Here is a 22,430-nt window from a genome sequence, read left to right on the forward strand (position 1 = left end):
TCAATGCTTGCCAGTGAGCCTTTTCAGGATTCGCCATGTACCTGCTTACAAGACTGACTGCGTAAGCTATGTCGGGTCTAGTACAGACCATAGCATACATCAAAGAACCAACTATATTAGCATATGGGATGCTATTCATATAGGCTATTTCGACATCAGTACTGGGACACTGATCAACACTCAGCTTGAATTGAGGGTTTGTTGGAGTCACAACTGGCTTCGAATTCGACATACCAAACTTTTCAAGAATCTTCCGTAGATATGCCTCTTGAGATAGACATAACTTCGACTTCTTTCTATCTCTTCGAATGTCAATTCCAAGAATCCTGGAAGCAGCTCCCAGATCCTTCATATCGAACTCCTTATTGAGTTCAGCCTTCACCCTCATCACATCTTCAACATTGTTGCTTGCTATGAGAATATCATCCACATAAAGTAACAAAATAACAAATGAATTACCAGGTCGAAATCTGAAGTAAACGCAATGGTCGAACTGACTTCTAATGAAACTTATGCGTGCCATGAACTTGTCGAATCTCCTATTCCACTGTCGAGGAGATTGTTTCAGCCCATACAAAGATCTCTTTAACTTGCACACATAATCTTCCTTCCCCTTTTCGACATACCCTTCAGGTTGCCTCATCAGGATCGTTTCATCTAGATCACCATACAAGAACGCAGTCTTCACATCCATCTGTTCCAGTTCAAGATCGAACTGTGCCACCATGGCAAGCAACATTCAAATGGACCTATGCTTCACAACAGGAGAAAACACATCATTGAAGTCGACACCTTCTTTCTGAGTGAAACCCCTTGCAACTAACCTTGCCTTGTATCTTTTCGACGTCACTCCTTCAATTCCTTCCTTAACTTTGAAAATCCATTTACAGCTGACTAACCTTGCCCCAACAGGTTTCTTGATCAGTTCCCAAGTATGATTATCATGAAGAGATTTCATCTCATCATCCATGGCCTTCAGCCATTCAGTCTTATTTCGACTCCTCATAACTTCCTTATAGTCTCTAGGTTCTTCGTCTAGAACCTCACTTGCAGAGATTAAGGCATAAGCTATAAGATCTGCATATCCAAGTCTTTGAGGTAGCTTGATGACTCTTCTCGACCTATCTCTCGACAATAGGTAGTCATCGTCAGTTTCCTCAACTTCAGCATCTTCTGCTTCTTCTTCGACTTCATCTGGGATATGCAATTCAGCATCAAAATGCTCCACCTCAACAGGAATCTCTACCTGTTCCAGCTCTTCGTCAGATGTTTCTGTACTTCGACCAACATCATCAGTTTTCTTAAAAGCCATTTTAGCTTCATTAAAAACTACATCTCGACTGGTGATACACCTCCTGTGACCTGGCTCTAGGCACCATAGCCTATAAGCTTTGACTCCTTCAGGGTATCCCATGAACATGCATTTCAGAGCTCTAGGTTCGACCTTGTCTTGCCTAATGTGAGCATAGGCTACGCAGCCAAATACTCTCAGTTTGTCGAGATCTGGTGAATGTCCCGACCAAACTTCTTCAGGTGTCTTCATATCTAACGCTGTCGAAGGACATCTGTTTATCAGATATGTTGCTGTCGAAACAGCCTCAGCCCAGAACACCTTTGTTAACCCCGCACTAGTCAACATGCATCTGACTCTCTCCAAAATAGTTCGATTAAACCTTTCAGCCAAACCATTTTGTTGTGGAGTACCTGCAGTAGTTCTATGCCTTGCAATACCAGAGGCAGCACAAAAACTGTCGAATGCCTCATTGCAAAATTCAAGGCCATTGTCGGTTCTCAACCTCTTGACCTTTCTGCCAGTCTGATTTTCAACCAGAGTCTTCCAACTTTTGAAATTCTCAAAAGTTTCATCCTTAGTCTTCTGGATGAATACCCATAATTTTCTGGAATAATCATCTACTATGGATAGAAAATACCTTGCTCCTGAATGTGATGGACACCTTGCAGGCCCCCAAAGATCAGCATGGATGTAATCAAGGGATCCATGTGTTCTTTGTTTGCCTTTGTTGAACTTCACTCTGCAAGATTTTCCAAGTACACAGGGTTCACAAAACTTCAGCTTTTCGATTTTGTCTCCACCAAGCAGATTTTGTTTCCCTAATTCGACCAGACCCCTTTCACTGACATGGCCCAATCTCATGTGCCAGATTTCTGTCTTCGACAAAGGTTTCGTGAATACAACATTTGTCGAACCACTTACAACTTCAGCCTCAAAGGTATACAAGCCTTGTTTCTTCACGCCTCTCAAGACTTCCTTCGACCCCTTCATGACTCTTAGGATGCTTTTCTCTCCTTGGAAAACATATCCTTTCTTGTCGAATTCACCAAGAGAAAGCAAATTTCTCTTCAAATCAGGAACATACCTGACTTCAGTCAACAACCTTATTGACTCATCATGGAGCTTGAATCTCACAGATCCAATACCTGCAATCTTGCAAGCCTTGTTGTTTCCCAGCAATACTGATCCACCATCTTGATCACATAATTCCTCGAACAAGTCTTTGTTTGGAGTCATGTGCCAAGTGCAACCTGAATCCATAATCCACTCCTTCTTAGAGTCACTGCTTGAAACCACAAGAACATCAGATGATTCGAAATCATCTTGAACAATGGCAGCGTTGCCATTATCCTTACCTCCATGATATTTCAAGCGTTCAGGGCACACCTTTCTTGTGTGACCCTCTTTCTTACAATGGTAGCATCGAATGCCAGATGCTTCGCCACTGTAAGTCTTCGACTGGCTTTTGCCTTTCTTCTTGTCGAACTTACCATCCTTTCGTAAGAGTTTTCCTTTAACGGCCAAACCTTCGCCAACAGTCGAAGGTTTATACTCCTTTCGTTCATTCAAGTCCTTAGAGTACAAGGCTGATTGAACTTCTTCAAACGTCAGGGACTCCCTTCCATACAAGAGAGTTTCTTTGAAGTGAGCATGTGATCGAGGCAAAGAACACAATAGTAACAGCGCTTGATCTTCATCATCGATTTTCACATCAATATTTTCAAGATCAAGAATCAGCTTGTTGAACATATCCAACTGCTCAGCCAATACTTTGTCTTCAATCATCTTGAATGAATACAAAGCTTGCTTCAGGTAGAGTCGATTTACCAGCGATTTGGTCATGTACAAACTTTCAAGTTTCACCCATAACCCTGATGCCGTCGTCTCCTTTGATACCTGCCTGAGAACCTTATCACCAAGGCTCAACAAAATTGCGCTGTGTGCCTTCTCAATCATAGTCGTCTTCTCCGCTGCCGTTAATGCAGCATTCATGGCTGCCTCTCCCTTCAACGCTTCCAAATAACCCTGCTGAACCAGTAGGGCTTTCATCTTCAAGCGCCACAGACCGAAATCATTCACTCCGGTGAACTTTTCAATCTCATACTTTGTTGACGGCATCTTCCCCACGCTCACCGCACCAATTTGTTGTGAAAGACGATACCAATAACAAAGTATAATAGGGAATTAGGGAAGAGAATAAGAACACAAGAATTGGTTATAACTGCTATTCTTTCACTTTCTCTTAAAACAAGATTACAAGTTTACAAGAATAACAAATAACCTCTCTCACCCTAAATTAGGATTTGCAGCTTAGCAATGATGAGAGACTAGTATGCTATTTATAATAAAACCTAACATACTAACTAATGGGCTTTTTCCACAAGGCCCATTACACAAGCCAACTTAATAAACAAGCTAACTTAACAAATTAGGGTTTAAACACTAAAACCTAATTTAACATGCTAACAACCCTAGCATCTTCGACACAAGCATGTGAACAACCTTCGACATCATGCTTAACCCTGTCGAACCAAGAAGCTACCCTTCGGCCATACTAGAGTTCGATCCAATATCTCACAAAACTGATAAAAAACAAGATAAAATACTAAGTGCAAGATCAGACGAGCTTTCATAACTTTCACATCTTCAAGTTCATAGTGTCAAGATCAAAACTTCATATCTTTCAATGTGTTTTCTCGATTAAAATTTGTCTATCACTTTCAACTCTAACTTAAAACATTTTTCTTAATGAGACTTGTGATTTCTCTTTCTTGTTCAAATGTCATCGTTAGGAATCCTTTGAAGAGTTGTCACATCTCAAGGATGTATGCTTTAATGAGAGTATGATCTATTTCCCCTGAGAGTATACTTCTCCCCTTTTGTTATTATCAAAAAGGCGGAAAACCAGGAGAGGAATAAAATTAAGTAACATACAGAACCCAATAGTAACTCATATAAAAGGAGTCGGTTACTTAATAAAGGTGGAGATATAAGCACATAACTGCACATATAAGCAGCACATAGGACCATACTTCTCCCCCAGTTGATAGAATTCAACTTTAACCAAAAGTCTTTTCTGACCTTCTTCATCTTTGTTGATATTCATAAAACGCAATGACTTTAGGTTACCAACTACAATTTAAGCATATAAGAACTTTTAAAATTAAATCTTCATTTTAAATTTTTTTACGGCTTAAATAGTCTTTTATTTCCTTTAAGTTGGCGTGTTTTTTGTTTTTCGTCCCTGTATTTTTGTTTTTGAGGATAAAGTCCTCAAATGTTAGATTTATTTTGATTTTAGTCCCTAAAGTAAAAATCCGCAGGAAAATCTGCAGGTTTCTTGCGTATTTTCCTTCGAATTTTCCTGCGGATTTTAATTTTAGGGACTAACACTAAAAGGATTTTAACATTTAGGGACCATTTCCAAAAAAAATAAGACACATGTTCTTCCTAACCCTTTTATCTTGGTAGTATCTTCATGGATAACTTGGACGGTGTCCCACATTTTTTGTAGATTGAGACTAAGAAATACACATGAACTCATCAATACTCAAAGCGATAGTGATGCTTTTGCTTTCAAACTATTATACATTTTTTCCTTTTCCTTTTAGGTCCAAATATCTCTATCTTTGTTATCCACAACACCATCAACTAGATGTGTGGGACAAAAGAACAATTATTTATAGAAGTTCAGATATGATAATTAGAATTGGGAATATGGCAGACCAACTAAAAGGGGTTTATGGCCTAGCCTATACAGACTCGGACCAAGTCATATTTTTTATAAACCTATTTAGCTAAAAAGCTAGGTCGCAGACCAGAAAAAAAAGCATTTTAAGTCTATCAAGCCGACATATTTAAATAAATTTGGATAACTTTACTATTATTAAATTGTATTTTGTACGATGAATTAAAATACAAACATAAAAGCTTAGTTATCGTGAAGAACTTATGAAAATAAGTTGAAAAAACTTTATGAACAATGTCATAAGCTGTTGTCATAAGTTATTTTCATAAGTTCTCTAAAAAAATAGTATCACAAAACTTATGGTAGTAGGTAAACTCAAATGAGTCAATGAAAACAAACATTTAGTCTCATTGATCTTTTAATTCGTTAGACTATTTAACATTTGTTGAATTTCTCATTTACTTCAAATAAAGTAGATTTTTAAGTAGTCTAATAGGCCAATCAGGCAGTCGAAAAGGCTAGACTTAAGCCTAAAATTAAATCTATGATAAACTACATGTCAGGTTTATGTTTTGATTTTTTTAGTAGGTCAGATTCAAGCTAGGAAAATCTTAATTCGACGCAGCCTATTCTCACTCCTAATGATAATCCACCCCTTCTATAAAGATTATCATCATCTCTTTCCACAAAGCATAGCATTCTCTATTGAAGAATGAGAATCTCTTTAGTGAATTGTTTGAAGTCATTTCTATTTTCTGAGATGACCAGTCTTATAACATGAGTTAGACTCTGATACAACTTTTTGACCAAGTGACTCCAAACACAAGAGGGGGGGTGAATTGTGATATTCAGGTTTCACAAACTGGTTTATAAAAAATGCTTAGACTTAAAATGATTTATGTTAGAAAATAGAAATAAAATGAGATGAAGCAAGTGAATGATAAAAAAGAGAAGAGAAGTAGAAATAAGAGTCTCAATTTCAGCATGAACACTAAATTTGATTTGATTGAATTTGGAGACCGAAGTTACTTTCTTGGATTTGAAGTTATTGTAATTATAAAAGTCTTGCTAATGCACCAAATAAAGTACATAATTGATATCTTGAACAGATTTAATTTGATGAAGTTGAACTCAACAACTAATCCTATAGAAGCAAATTCTGAATTAAGTAGAGATGAAAATTGAAAGACAATGGTGAGATGTTTGAGGCATGCTTAAAATTCCAAACATGATATATAATATAGTTTGATTATGGTGAGAGGATTTATGTAGGAACCTAAACTATCAAATATGTTAGTAGTCATGACCATCATGAGATATCTTAAGGCTCAATAGACCAAAGCATCTTATTTTTTATTCCTAATAGACAAAGGGATAAGTTTCTAGTTGTTTGTGACTCGAATTGGTGTGAAAACAAAGTTGAAATAAGAAGGACAATGGAATATATGTTCAAGTTGTTTAAGTTTCCATTTTTATGGTGCTCCAAGAAGCAAACAACGGTGACCCCATCATCTTGGGAAGTTCAATGTATTTCATCCTGTAATGCATCTTGTGAAAGAGCATGACTCCAATCTTTGTTGTTTGTAATGGAGATATGATAGGAAGGAGGCTGAGACCATTGATAATGAAGGGGAGGTGTTAGTGGGCGTGAATAATGTTAGGCCCAAAGAATGGAGAGTTTATGTAAGAAATAAAAAGAAAGAAAACATGAAATAGGTATCACTGCCTAGCTGGCAGTTAGTTAGCATATTCCTAAATAAATAGGATTGTAAGGGAATTTGACGGCAGACTATTATTTTGATCACCCTTAGGGTTTGGCAGTGAATTTGTCACTGAGGAGCTTTGCTCTGGTGTTACCTTTCTATTGAATATTTCAATATTATTAAACATTATATCTCTGCTCTATCAATTGGTCCGACCTACTTAGTTCATGAACACCAGAATGACTGAAAGACTCACTGCTTTGGAGGAACGTATGAGCAATATCGAGCAAGGTGTGTCTGGTTTGTGTGCTGTGATCGCAGAGGAAATTCAACGTGCTTTAGCGAATCGAGAAACCCCTCTCAGTAGCGGAACAATGGTGACGTCGCCGTTGGATGAATTTCGCTTAGCAGCAAAGAAGGTGGAATTACCTGCTTTCACTGGTGAGGATCCAGTGGCATGGATTACGCGTGCTGAAACTTATTTCGAGGTTCAAAACATTTCACCAGAGGTTCGTATTCAATTGACGAAACTGAGCATGGAAGGCCCAACGATCCATTGGTTTAATCTTTGGCGTGATTCGACGGAGGATCTGTCGTGGGAGAATTTAACGGCGGCAATGATGGTTCGTTTCGGAGGTGGTCGCTTGGAAAATCCGTTTGAAGAGCTCAAGGAGTTGAAGCAAACGGGATCTGTTGAGGATTATGTTGCCGAATTTGAATTGTACTCTTCTCAGTGCGGCCGGTTTCCTGAACAACAATTTCTCGGCTACTTTATCGGTGGTTTACGCCACGATATATGTTCTCGCGTTCGTACCTTCCAACCTCGAAACCGTTATCTTGCAATGCAACTGGCACGTGACGTCGAGCGTGAATTTGCTGAGGTGTCGGGTCATGGCTCCGGGTCACGTTTTAAATCGGGTTATTCTCCTTGGGTCCGTACTTCCAAACAAATTTGGACCCAACGTGAAGGGGTTGGTACCGGGTCTCTTAACTCTAACCCATCTGGGCTTAATTCGGGTCAACCTCGTGCGGTTTCTGGGTCCACTATCTCAACCGGGTCAAACAAACCCTCTCTGTCCTCTAATGCATCTCGCAATATTTCTGGGGATAGTACTCGCCGTAACCCTCGCGGTGTTCGTCATTTACCAGCGGGAGAGGTCAGTGAACGGCGTGCAAAAGGGTTGTGTTTTCGGTGCAACGAACGGTGGGATCCTCTTCATCAATGTGCTTCGAAACAACTCCGGGTTATCATTTTGGGAGATGATGAAACCGTCAATGAGGAGGGGGAGATTGTCGTGTTGGATGCTGATTTGGAAGATGAAAAAGAGGATGAGGTTCTGGAATGCAAACCCATGGGAGTGTTTGGGGTCTCTGCATCTCAAAAACAGGTGCGTACTATGAAGTTGGAGGGTTGTTTACAGGGTGCTACGATTTTGGTTCTAATTGATAGTGGTGCAACTCACAATTTCATATCTCCTAAGGTGGTGGCAGCTTTGGGGTTACCTTTGGTTCCTTCCCACCCTTTAGGAGTCAAATTGGGTGACGGCCATCGTATTTTGACAATGGGAAAATGTAATGGAATTTCTATTCGGTTAGGAGAGATGCTGACCACTTTTGATGCTTATATATTGGAGTTAGGGGGTGTGGATTTAATCATGGGTGTAGTTTGGCTCGAAACTCTTGGCAAGGTGACGATGGATTGGAAGGAGATGTCCATGGTGTTTACTTATCAGGAACAACAAGTGAAACTGATTGGCCAATCAAGGGAAGAGCAAGTGGCCACCTTCCAAAGCATGCTACACTCTGCCAGTGCAAGTGAGGCAAGATACTGGTCAAACTTGACAATTAGTGAGGTTCAGACCCAAAGTTATGCTCCTGTGCTACATAGTGAACTGCAAGGGGTACTAGACAAATTTCCTGGAGTTTTTTGTGACATTAGTGGTCTTCCTCCTACTAGAAATACTAGCCATGCTATTGTATTACTCCAAGGTGTAGGTCCAGTGAGTGTGAGACCATACAGGTATCCTCATCATCATAAAGATGAGATTGAAAGACAAACCCAGAATTTGCTTCAACAGGGTGTGATCCGTAATAGCACAAGTGCTTTCTCTAGTCCTGTCATCTTAGTTAAAAAAAAGGATCACTCTTGGCGCATGTGTGTAGATTATCGAGCATTGAACAAGGTCACTGTGCAAGATAAATATCCCATTCCGGTTGTTGATGAATTACTTGACGAGTTGCATGGTTCTAGCTACTTTTCTAAATTGGATTTAAAATCCGGTTATCACCAAATCCGCATGAAGGAAGAGGATGTTCACAAAACTGCTTTTCGGACTCATGAAGGCCATTATGAGTTCATGGTCATGCCTTTCGGTCTCGTCAATGCCCCTGCAACATTCCAATCTGTCATGAATGAAGTTTTTAAACCGTATCTAAGAAAATTTGTTCTTGTGTTCTTCGACGATATCTTAGTGTATAGTGATAACTGGAGCACGCATATGAAGCATTTAGAGGTGGTATTACAGCTGCTGCATCAAAACCAGTTTGTGGCTAATAAAAACAAGTGTGCTTTTGGTCAACAACAGGTGGCATATCTAGGCCATGTCATTTCTAAAGAAGGGGTGACTGTGGATCCTACCAAGGTTACTAGTGTGTTGAATTGGCCTGTACCAACAACTGTGAAAGGAGTGCGTGGGTTTTTGGGGTTGACCGGTTACTATCGAAAATTCATTGCAAATTATGGCAACATTGCGAGACCCTTAACAGAGTTGACTAAAAAGGATGGATTTCATTGGAATGCAAAGGCCGAGGAAGCATTTGAGAAGTTAAAACATGTTGTGACCTCTGCTCCTGTTTTGGCTCTACCGAATTTCAACTTGCCCTTCGAAATTGAATGTGATGCCTCAGGAAAAGGGGTTGGTGCGGTGTTAATGCAGTTGAAACACCCTATCGCTTATTTTAGCAAGGCTTTTACTCCCTCTAAATTATCTAAGTCAGCTTATGATAAAGAATTAATGGCACTAGTTTTAGCTATTCAACATTGGAGACATTACCTATTAGGTAGGAAGTTTGTTGTTTATTCAGATCAGAAAAGTCTAAGACATTTGCTCCAGCAACGTATTACTACGGTTAATCAGCAGGAATGGATTGCTAGATTATTAGGCTTCGACTTTGAGGTTTTTTATAAAGTAGGGGTGGAGAATAAGGTTGCCGATGCCTTATCCAGACAACATGAAGATGTCGAAGTAAACAACCTCGTGTCTTATCCGATATGGAAACAAGGAGGGCAGTTGCAACAAGAGGTGCTGAATGATCCAGTGCTCAAGCGGATTGTAGAGGCCATTCAATCAGATCCTAATGCTAAGCCAGGTTTTACTCTCAAAGGGGGAATTCTGTTCTACAAAGACAGACTTGTGATTCCAGCACAGTCTCCAATCATTGAGGATTTGCTGAAAGACTTTCATGCCTCCCCAAGTGGGGGACATTCCGGATATCTACGCACCTGTAGAAGAATGGCCGGGACCCTGTACTGGCCAGGAATGATGAAACGCGTGCATGATTTTGTGAAGGCGTGTGACACTTGTCAAAGGCAGAAATATGCAGCAACCACGCCTAGTGGCTTGTTACAACCCTTGCCCATTCCAGTGTTAGTATGGAGTGAAATATCCATGGATTTTATTAAGAACTTACCGAAGAGTAATGGCTTCGAAGCTATTTTGGTGGTAGTTGATCGTCTATCAAAATATAGTCATTTTATTCCTCTTAAACATCCGTTTACGGCTCGTTCGATTGCTGCAATTTTTGTGAAAGAAGTGGTGCGACTCCATGGTATTCTAGAATCAATCCTTAGCGATCGTGATCCCTTGTTTGTTAGTATATTTTGGAAAGAATTGTTTAAGTTGTTGGTTACGGAGCTGAAAATGTCATCAGCTTACCATCCTCAAACAGATGGGCAGACATAAGTGGTAAATAGATGCCTATTTACGTTGCTTTATTTCAGACCAACCCAAGTCTTGGGCACACTGGATACCTTGGGCAGAACTGTGGTACAATACCACTTTTCACGTGTCAATAGGTTTCACACCCTTTGAAGTGGTATACGGTCGGAAACCTCCGATGTTGGTGCATTATTTGGAGGGTGAGACTCGTGTTGAAGCTATTGCACAGGAGTTGCGAGACAGGGACGAAGCATTACGTCAGCTGAAGTTCAATTTACAAAATGCTCAAGAACAAATGAAGCATTTTGCTGACAAAAAAAGGAGGGCAGTTCATTATGATATTGGGGACTGGGTATTTTTGAAGTCGCGTCCTCACCGGCAGCATTCTGTGGTTCGTAGAATCCACCAAAAGCTTTCTCCTCGTTTTTTTGGGCCGTTCCAAATTATTCAGAAGATTGGACAGGTTGCATACAAACTGCAATTACCGGTATCTTCCAAGATTCATCCTATCTTCCATGTCTCTCAGCTGAAGAAAGCAGTCGGTAATTACATTGCTATTCCAGAGTTACCAGCCAGTTTAGAAACAGACAAGAGAGCCATCATTCCGGCTAGGGTGCTGTCTTGGAGGGATAGATGGGAGCAGGGTCAACACAAGAGGGAATGGCTCATCCAGTGGGAAGGTATGGATGTTGGTGATGCTACTTGGGAAGAAGAGCTCCTGTTGAAGAGTCAATTTCCAGATCTTAGCCTTGAGGACAAGGCTAGTGTTGAAGGAGGGGGTGATGATAGGAAGGAGGCTGAGACCATTGATAATGAAGGGGAGGTGTTAGTGGGCGTGAATAATGTTAGGCCCAAAGAATGAAGAGTTTATGTAAGAAAGAAAAAGAAAGAAAACATGAAATAGGTATCACTGCCTAGCTGGCAGTTAGTTAGCATATTCCCAAATAAATAGGATTGTAAGGGAATTTGACGGCAGACTATTATTTTGATCACCCTTAGGGTTTGGCAGTGAATTTGTCACTGAGGAGCTTTGCTCTGGTGTTACCTTTCTATTGAATATTTCAATATTATTAAACATTATATCTCTGCTCTATCAAGATAGGAAAAGAGGAAGAAGTTAAACTAATGGTAAATAACAAATCAACAATTAACCTTGCAAAGGATCTCATAGCTCATGAAAGAAGCAATACATTGAGTTCATGTTTCACTTTCTTAGAGATCAAATAAGAAAGGGAAAAATCACTTGAACATACTGCAAAACAAATGATTAGGTAGTAGATGTTCTAACCAAACTGTTAAAGATTGAAATTTTCAAAGAGATTAGAAGCATGCTCAATGTAATAAGTGTAATAAGTGTAGAGATTTTGAATTAAAGGAGAGTGTTGAATTACTATTCAAGTCTAGAAGGATTTAATGAGTTACTTGTCATGTAAGTAACTAAGTGGTTAAGTTAGTTAAATTACTTGTTTGACTAGTAACTAATTAACTAAGTTGATAATGTTCTTTTAGGTATGATTAGTGAGTTGTAAACACAGCTAGTGGTCTATAAAGAACCATCTTTGATCATTAATGATAGTGTGTGCAATACACAAAACTGACATTTGATTTGTCTCTTTCTTTTCAATGTGTGTATTAATAAAGTTCAAATAATACTAACTAGTAACTTGCAGGTCTAATGATTCAATAATAGAGGATTATGATCTGGTTTAGCTTTGTAACATTTTTTCTTAACATAATTATTTTACAACTAGTGTGTAGTACTAAACCACCTTGAATTTAATAACTCTGCTTCTAATTACAGTCAGAAAAAAAAAAGTGGTGTGATGATATATAATAGGTGTGAAATGTTCATTTTCCATAAATACTCAATATACTAGTGTTGTATAACAACACTTTTCTGCCCTAGATTTTTAATTACTTGATAAATTATGCAGTTGCATCTTCTACTGGAGTACTTGGAGTTCTAGCTTTATTGGCTTGGTTCTTGAGAAGGCGTTTTATCAGCAACAAAAACTCACCATACCAAATAATTGAGTTGTTTCTGAAAAACCATGGTCATCTAGCAGCTAAAAGATACACTTATACAGATATAAAAAAAGCAACCAATTCATTCAAAAACAAACTAGGTCACGGAGGATACGGAAGTGTATACAAAGGAAAATTACAAGATGGGAGTCTCGTGGCAGTAAAGATATTAAGTGAATCCAACGGTAACGGTGAAGAGTTCATTAACGAGGTTGCTAGTATTAGTGTCACTTCTCATGTTAATATCGTTAGTTTATTGGGATTCTGTTTAGAAGGTTCGAAAAGAGCTTTGATATATGACTACATGCCTAACGGATCACTAGAAAAGTTCATAAATGAAGACAAAGATCCACTAAAGCTAAGTTTTCCATTGAGTTGCAATACTATCTACAATATTGCAATAGGCGTTGCTCGAGGATTAGAGTATTTGCACAAGGGTTGCAATACTAAAATCTTGCATTTTGATATAAAACCTCATAATATATTGCTAGATGGTGATTTTTGTCCTAAAATTTCAGATTTTGGACTTGCAAAAGTATGTGCGAGAAAAGAAAGTAATATATCTTTATTCGGTGCTAGAGGGACTGTAGGATACATTGCTCCTGAAGTGTTCTCTAGAAATTTCGGTTCAGTTTCTCACAAGTCTGATGTATATAGCTATGGAATGATGGTTTTAGAAATGGTTGGTGGAAAACACAATAACAATATGGTTGATGATGAACGGTCGAGTGAAATTTATTTTCCACACTGGATTTACAAGCGCCTTGAGCTGAATCAAGAACCTAGACTGCAGAGTAATAATAATAAATTTGATAAACAAATTGTTCGAAAGATGATTATAGTAAGCTTATGGTGCATCCAAACTGATCCATCCCATAGGCCTGAAATGAGTAAAGTAGTAGAAATGATGGAAGGTAGCTTGGAATCTTTGCAAATACCACCAAAACCTTTCCTGTCTTCACCTCCTAGGCCTCCCTCAGAATCATCGGATTGTAACACTTACACTTACACATCTCATGATTGGTATCCTTCAGGTATATAAATCACTGCAATAAGTTTCTGAAGCAAATAAATATAGTTCAAAAACAGATTTGTTAGCACTATTATTAACATTCCTATTTACAAACTACACTGCTAATTTGCAACTGCAGGCACACTCCATAGTCCATACCACTGATTGCCAACCTCTCTAGTGATCCTGCCTTGGCAGAGCTAGTGCGATACCAACATTCCAAGAAGATAACAAATGCCAAGAAGATAACAAATGCAAGAATTGAGCACAACAAACTATAGGCTATGTTGAAATTTAATTAGTATTTTCTGGTTTGAATAAATACTAATTTTTAGGGAGTAGTTATTTGAATTGTTGACTGGTATTTGGTTTCAGTTAAGTACCATGTTTTATGATACACCAAATGTAACATTCTCATACCCAAATTTTATTGGGTACCGGTACATACATGTGTCACATGTATAATTCGGATAGGTCCACGTGTACAAAACAGCCCTAACATATGTGATGGCTGGAAATGGATCCTCTGCTGCCAATGTCTACAGCTACCCCTCTACTGCTTGATCCAATGGTTCAGAATCAATACAAATTAAATAAATAAAATGAAATTTGTTGGAACAGGGAGAAAAAATATAAATAGATGACTTAGATGATGGCAGCATAGACAGCAGCAGGCAGCACACAAGAGAGGATCTAAATTCGTGATGGCTTATTGGATTTTTTTTCCTTATACTACAAAAATTCGGATGCTTTTTCTATCTGGATTTATCAGTATGAATCATGTGCTATTCAGTAGAGATTTTAATGTATTTGTGCTTCTTTGTGTATGGTAATTGAAGTTATATTGCCTATTTTAGAAGTTGCATATTCAGAACATATGTTGTTTCTGTTACTTTGAGATCAAACGGTTTAGATTTAAATGTACCAAATTTAAAATCATTTCAAAAATACACAAACTAATCCAGTTATGAAATCTATTATGACCTTCTAAGTTCTGTGAGACCCAGTGGTATCGAAGTACTAAGCTCTTTAGTAGAGTATACACAGAGTCAGAGTCAGGTGGCAACAAGAGACATAACTACCAATGAATTTATATCTCCTACAGGGCCGGTCCTGATTTTTTAGACGCTCATGGCTAATAATAAAAATAAATTCCTAATAAAAACTAAGCAATTAATCTTGAATTTTAGTCAATATAATAAGTTTTTATATGTTTAATTATAAAAATAAATATTATTTAAATTTTATATTAAAGACAGGACCGTCTCCAGATTGAAAAACAAACTAGTCTTCTGCTAGCCCAGTACTGCATACATTAGTATAGTTCAACAAATAATATATATATATATATATATATATATATATATATATATATATATATATATATATATATATATATATATATATATATATATATATATATATATATATATATACACGTATTTATGAATTTTGAATGATACTCCCCCCATTTTTTATTATAAGTCGTTTTGGAGAAATAAATTATATTAAATTATAAGTCATTTTAAAAATTAAATGGATTATTAACACTATTTTTTCTATTATATCCTTAATCATTTATTTTCTCTTTCTTTAATTTATTTAAATTTGTCTTTCCAATACAATTAATGAAAGACAATTTAGAAAAATCTTTCATATTTTCTTTGTTTCACAGAAAACACTAAAATATAAATTTATAATATTTATTATTATTATTATTCTTATTATGACTATAAATTATATGTAACTATATTCACTAAAATATATATTTTTTATTTAAAATAATATTTGAGGTAATGATTCAAATCAATCACGTGCATTCATATATCTCATTGTTATAAAAAATGTGAAAAATCTATTTTATTTAATGAGAAGAAGAAATTATGATTTAATAAAATGAAAATTATTTATTAGCAAAAATAAGAGGGTATTATTTTAAGTGGAAAAAAAAATTTAAATATCTAGGTTTCATAAAAAAAATACGAAAAAAACCATGTTTTCGGGGTATTTACCAAACTGTCTAGGTTTGGCATACCAGAACACTGAATGCGCCAAATGAAATGGCGCATAGGTGTATATTTTGGGTGCATGCGCCAAATGAAATGGCTTGCCCTAAAATTCCCATTGCATGCGCCAAATGGAATGGCTCATAAGTCTAGGGTTTTGCCCTAGAAGCCAAACCATTTGGCGCCATAGTTCTAGGGCCTTTTTTTTTATTTTTTTTTTCAATTTTTTTTTAATTCATTTTAAATTGGGAAAATGATAATTTTATTTTTTATTTTTTTATTTGTTATGATGTTTACTTAAAAAAATTAGTAGAATATTTTTTTCGGCTTTAAAATGAAATGCAGAAAACGATAATCAAAAGTGTAACATCGATTGCAATATAAATTAAAAACTAAACATCGATTACAATATTTTTTAAAAACTGAACATCGATTACAATATAATTTAAAAGCTAAACATCGGTTACAATCAAATTCAGAAACGACACAGAAGACTAATGAAAAGTACAACAAAATGATCAATGACGGCCATCACCAAGATAGCCATCCGTTCCGCAACCTGGTCTTGTAATGAGCCGTTTACCGCGATCGTTGATTCCGCCGCGAATATTGACACCGCCTCTTGCCCTAGCCCTACCCCTGCCCCTTTGTGCTTCTTGTTGGGTTTGTGTCACCGGGGCTGGTACTGGGATGTCACGTGGATCGCTGTCTATGAATTCGTCGATGCCCCCATAATTATCCGGAAAACCGCTGTTGTAAATGTTAGAACAAGATTTGTTCTTATCAATTATCTTAGTTTTGATGATAACAATAATATGAATTTTGCTTAAGATAATATGGTACTCTAATCCAATGCAATTTCCCTTTCAGGAAATATATAAAGAGTACGCATAATTCAGCGCTCAGAAGATGTGTCTCAAATGGTTCAGCATGCAACATCAGAACATGGTCTGGCAAGACATCAGAAGATGGTCGAAGCAGAATCAGAACATGGGTCTATGGAAGCATCAGAAGAACATGAGATCAGAAGCACTGAAGATCAGAAGTTGGTATCACGCTCAGAAGCACTTCAAGGTCAGAAGATCAGAAGATGCTATGCACCAAGCTGTTTGACTCTGATGATATTCAAACGTCGTATTCACAAACATCAGATCAGAAGGAAGTACACATGGCAGACTACGCTGACTGACAAAAGGAACGTTAAAGCTACTAAAGGCTACGTCAGTAGACACAGCGTGAACAAGGCTCGAGGTAGTTGACAAAAGCGTATAACATTAAATGCGAAGCTGTACGGAACACGCAAAGCATTAAATGCATTCAACGGTCATCTTCTCAACGCCTATAAATATGAAGTTCTGATGAGAAGCAAGGTTAACGATTCTGCACCAAAACAACTTATATCAACTTGCTGAAACGCTGTTCAACTCAAAAACTCAGAATCTTCATCTTCATCAACTCACTACATTGCTGTTGTAATATCTTAGTGAGATTAAGCTTAAACTGTAAGAGAAATATCACAGTTGTGATTATCGCTTTTAAGAAGCATTTGTAAACTCTTAGAATTACATTAAGTTGTAAGGAACTAGAGTGATCGGTTGATCAGTATACTCTAGGAAGTCTTAGCAGTTGGCTGAGCAGAAAGTCTTAGGAGTGAACTAAGCCTAGAGTGATCGTGTTGATCAGTAGACTCTAGAAAAGTCTTAGGAGTGAACTAAGCAGTTGTTCCTGGAGTGATCAAGTTGTGATCAGAAGACTCTGGAAGACTTAGTTGCGGACTAAGTGGAAAACCATTGTAATCCGTGCGATTAGTGGATTAAATCCTCAGTTGAGGTAAATCATCTCTGCGGGGGTGGACTGGAGTAGCTTCGTTAACAGTGAACCAGGATAAAAATAATTGTGCAATTTATTTTTATCGCTCAAGATTTAAAGTCACACTTATTCAATCCCCCCCTTTCTAAGTGTTTTTCTATCCTTCAATTGGCATCAGAGCGCCGGTTCTAAGGTGCAAGCACTTAACCGTGTTTAGAAAAGATTCAGGAAGAGAAAAACGCTTCATTTAAAAGATGGTTGATGAAAGTGAAAAGACTACATCTACATCTGGCTCTGCTGAGCAATACAACGGTAACAATGGTTATACTAGACCGCCGGTATTTGATGGTGAAAACTTTGAATACTGGAAAGATAAACTGGAAAGTTACTTTCTAGGTCTAGATGGTGATCTATGGGATCTTCTGATGGATGGTTACAAACATCCAGTAAATGCCAGTGGCGCAAAGCTGTCAAGGCAAGAAATGAATGATGATCAAAAGAAGCTTTTCAGGAATCATCATAAATGCAGAACTGTTTTGCTGAATGCTATTTCTCATGCTGAGTATGAGAAGATATCTAACAGGGAAACAGCCTATGACATATATGAGTCCTTGAAAATGACTCATGAGGGAAATGCTCAAGTCAAGGAGACTAAAGCTCTAGCCTTAATCCAGAAGTATGAAGCCTTCAAGATGGAGGATGATGAAGACATTGAAAAGATGTTTTCGAGATTTCAAACTCTGACTGCTGGATTGAGAGTTCTTGACAAAGGATACACCAAGGCGGATCACGTAAAGAAGATCATCAGAAGTTTACCCAGAAGATGGGGTCCTATGGTGACTGCATTCAAGATTGCAAAGAATCTGAATGAAGTTTCTCTGGAAGAGCTGATCAGTGCCTTGAGAAGCCATGAGATTGAGCTGGATGCAAATGAGCCTCAAAAGAAAGGTAAGTCTATTGCATTAAAATCTAATATCAAGAAATGCACTAACGCTTTTCAGGCTAGAGAAGAAGATCCTGGAGAATCAGAATCTGAAGAAGAAGATGAACTGTCCCTGATTTCCAGAAGGCTAAATCAACTCTGGAAGACCAAGCAAAGGAAGTTCAGAGGCTTCAGAAGTTCAAGGAAGTTTGAACGTGGAGAATCTTCTGATGAAAGAAGATTTGACAAGAAGAAGGTCATGTGCTATGAATGCAATGAGCCTGGACACTACAAGAATGAATGTCCAAATCTTCAGAAGGAAAGTCCCAAGAAAAAGTTTCATAAGAAGAAAGGTCTTATGGCAACCTGGGATGAGTCAGAAGATGATTCAGAAGATGAGCAAGCTAACTGTGCGCTGATGGCGACAGAAGATGACGGATCAGAATCTACATCAGAATCAGATTCTGAAGAGGTATTTTCTGAACTTACTAGAGATGAGTTAGTTTCCGGTCTAACTGAACTTCTGGAACTCAAGTCTCAGATTAGTCTCAAATACAAAAAGCTGAAAAAGCAATTTGAATTTGAAACAAAGAAGCTTGAGTTGGAGAATTCTGAATTAAAAGAAAAACTTTTAAAATTATCCAATAATGTTGGATCTCCTTCTGATTCAGAAAAATCCACTCCTAGTCTGAACCATATTCTGAAAGAATATGATTTAAGTTTCAGAAAGTTCTTATCTAGAAGTATTGGCAGAAGTCAGCTAGCTTCTATGATATATGCTGTGTCTGGAAACAAAAGAGTTGGCATTGGTTATGAGGGTGAAACCCCATACAAACTTGAACCTGTTGATGAAATGAAAATTACATACAAGCCATTGTATGATCAGTTCAAGTATGGCCACTCTCATGATATTAGGCACACCTCACATGCACAAAGTTTTCACATAACACACACTAAGAAGCATGTGACACAACCTAGGAAATATCATGAAACTCACATTAAGAATTATCATGCTGTTCCTCCTATTGCTTACAATGTTAAATCCAAGTTCAATCAGAACTTGAGAAAATCTAACAAGAAAGGACCCAAAAAGATGTGGGTACCTAAGGATAAGATTATTCCTATTGCAGATATCCTTGACTGCAAAAAGGACAAGGCACAACATGTCATGGTACCTGGACTCTGGATGCTCGCGACACATGACAGGAAGAAGGTCTATGTTCCAAGACCTGGTGCTTAAGTCTGGAGGAGAAGTCAAGTTCGGAGGAGATCAGAAGGGCAAGATAATTGGCTCTGGAACTATAAAGTCTGGTAACTCTCCTTCCATCTCTAATGTACTTCTTGTAGAAGGTTTAACACATAACCTCTTATCTATCAGTCAATTAAGTGACAATGGTTATGATATAATCTTCAATCAAGAGTCTTGCAAGGCTGTAAATCAGAAGGATGGCTCAATCCTATTTACAGGCAAGAGGAAGAACAACATTTATAAGACAGATCTGCAAGATCTTATGAGTCAGAAGGTGACTTGTCTTATGTCTGTTTCTGAAGAGCAGTGGGTCTGGCACAGGAGATTAGGTCATGCTAGTTTGAGAAAGATTTCTCAGATTAACAAACTGAATCTGGTCAGAGGACTCCCTAATCTGAAATTCAAATCAGATGCTCTTTGTGAAGCATGTCAGAAGGGCAAGTTCTCCAAACCTGCATTCAAGTCTAAGAATGTTGTTTCTACCTCAAGGCCATTAGAACTCTTGCACATTGATCTGTTTGGCCCAGTCAAAACAGCATCTGTCAGAGGAAAGAAATATGGATTAGTCATCGTGGATGATTATAGCCGCTGGACATGGGTAAAATTCTTAAAACACAAGGATGAGACTCATTCAGTGTTCTTTGATTTCTGCATTCAGATTCAATCTGAAAAAGAGTGTAAAATCATAAAGGTCAGAAGTGATCATGGTGGTGAATTTGAGAACAGATCCTTTGAAGAATTCTTCAAAGAGAATGGTATTGCCCATGATTTCTCTTGTCCTAGAACTCCACAGCAAAATGGAGTTGTAGAGCGAAAGAATAGGACTCTTCAAGAAATGGCCAGAACCATGATCAATGAAACCAATATGGCTAAGCATTTCTGGGCAGAAGCAATAAACACTGCATGCTATATTCAGAATAGAATCTCTATCAGACCTATTCTAAATATGACTCCCTATGAATTGTGGAAGAATAGAAAGCCCAACATTTCATATTTCCATCCTTTTGGATGTGTATGCTTTATTCTGAACACTAAAGATCATCTTGGTAAGTTTGATTCCAAAGCACAAAAATGTTTCCTTCTTGGATATTCTGAACGCTCAAAAGGCTACAGAGTTTACAATACTGAAACATTGGTTGTAGAAGAATCAATCAATATCAGGTTTGATGATAAGCTTGGTTCTGAAAAACCAAAGCAGGTTGATAATTTTGCAGGTTATGATATTGACATCTCAGAAGTTGTTGAGCCAAGAAGCAACGCATCAGAAGCAGAACCTCTCAGAAGAAAAGAATCGGAAGATCAAGTATCAGCTTCTCTGGAGGATCTAAGCATATCTGAAGAACCATCTGTCAGAAGATCATCCAGACTCATCTCTGGTCATTCAGAAGATGTCATTCTTGGAAAGAAGGATGATCCAATCAGAACAAGAGCATTCCTTAAGAACAATGCAGACTGTCAATTAGGTCTTGTATCTTTGATCGAGCCAACTTCTGTTGATCATGCTCTAGAAGATCCAGACTGGATAATTGCTATGCAAGAAGAATTGAATCAGTTTACAAGGAATGATGTTTGGCATCTTGTTCCTAGACCAGATGGATTCAATATAATTGGTACAAAATGGGTCTTCAGAAACAAGCTTAGTGAGAAAGGTGAAGTGGTAAGGAACAAAGCCAGACTGGTGGCTCAGGGTTATAGTCAGCAAGAAGGGATTGACTACACAGAAACCTTTGCACCAGTGGCCAGGTTAGAATCTATTCGTCTACTAATTTCTTTTGCCACTCAACATAACATCACTCTCTATCAAATGGATGTTAAGAGTGCCTTCTTAAATGGTTATATAGATGAAGAAGTGTATGTCCATCAACCTCCTGGTTTTGAAGACTCTATGTCTCCTAATCATGTTTTTAAACTTAAGAAATCATTGTATGGATTGAAACAGGCTCCCAGAGCTTGGTATGAACGCTTAAGTTCTTTCCTTCTGAATAATGGTTTCACTAGAGGAAAAGTGGACACTACTCTCTTTTGTAAAACCTTTGAAAAGGATATTTTAATCTGTCAAATATATGTAGATGATATTATTTTTGGAACATCTAATGCTACACTTGGAAAGGAGTTTGCTAAGTCTATGCAGGCTGAGTTTGAAATGAGCATGATGGGAGAACTCAAGTACTTCCTTGGAATACAAATAAATCAAACATCAGAAGGAACGTACGTTCACCAAACCAAGTATGTGAAGGAACTTCTGAAGAAGTTTAACCTTCTAGACTGCAAAGAAGCCAAAACTCCTATGCATCCAACATGCATCCTAGGTAAGGATGAGGTAAGTAAGAAGGTAGATCAGAAGTTATACAGAGGTATGATTGGATCTCTTCTATATCTGACTGCTTCTAGACCTGACATTCTGTTCAGTGTTTGTTTGTGTGCTAGATTCCAATCAGATCCTAGAGAATCTCATTTAACTGCTGTTAAGAGAATTCTAAGGTATCTGAAAGGTACTACTAATGTTGGCTTAGTTTACAGAAAATCTAAAGAATACAACTTAGTAGGATTCTGCGATGCTGATTATGCTGGAGACAGAATCGAAAGAAAAAGTACTTCAGGAAGTTGCCAATTTCTTGGAAGTCACTTAATCTCCTGGTACAGCAAGAAGCAAGTAACCATTGCTCTATCAACAACAGAAGCAGAATATGTCGCAGCTGCTGGTTGTAGTACACAGATGCTCTGGATGAAGAGTCAGTTAGAAGATTATCAGATATTTGAGAGTAACATTCCTATATTCTGTGA

The 22,430-nt window shown here is 37.8% G+C and overlaps 1 protein-coding gene across 1 annotated transcript; it reads left to right on the top strand.

Annotated features, from left to right (window-relative positions):
- The first annotated feature begins 10,801 nt into the window (after window positions 1-10,801).
- Window positions 10,802-13,825, top strand: LOC131646687 (PR5-like receptor kinase). Its single transcript, XM_058916665.1, has 4 exons — window positions 10,802-11,446; window positions 12,530-13,202; window positions 13,257-13,682; window positions 13,800-13,825. The coding sequence occupies exons 1-4, from the start codon at window positions 10,802-10,804 to the stop codon at window positions 13,823-13,825; spliced, it is 1,770 nt and encodes a 589-aa protein (XP_058772648.1).
- The last annotated feature ends 8,605 nt before the right edge of the window (window positions 13,826-22,430 follow it).

The sequence above is a fragment of the Vicia villosa genome, linkage group LG1 (assembly GCF_029867415.1).
Source record: "Vicia villosa cultivar HV-30 ecotype Madison, WI linkage group LG1, Vvil1.0, whole genome shotgun sequence".
Taxonomy (NCBI): Eukaryota; Viridiplantae; Streptophyta; class Magnoliopsida; order Fabales; family Fabaceae; genus Vicia; species Vicia villosa.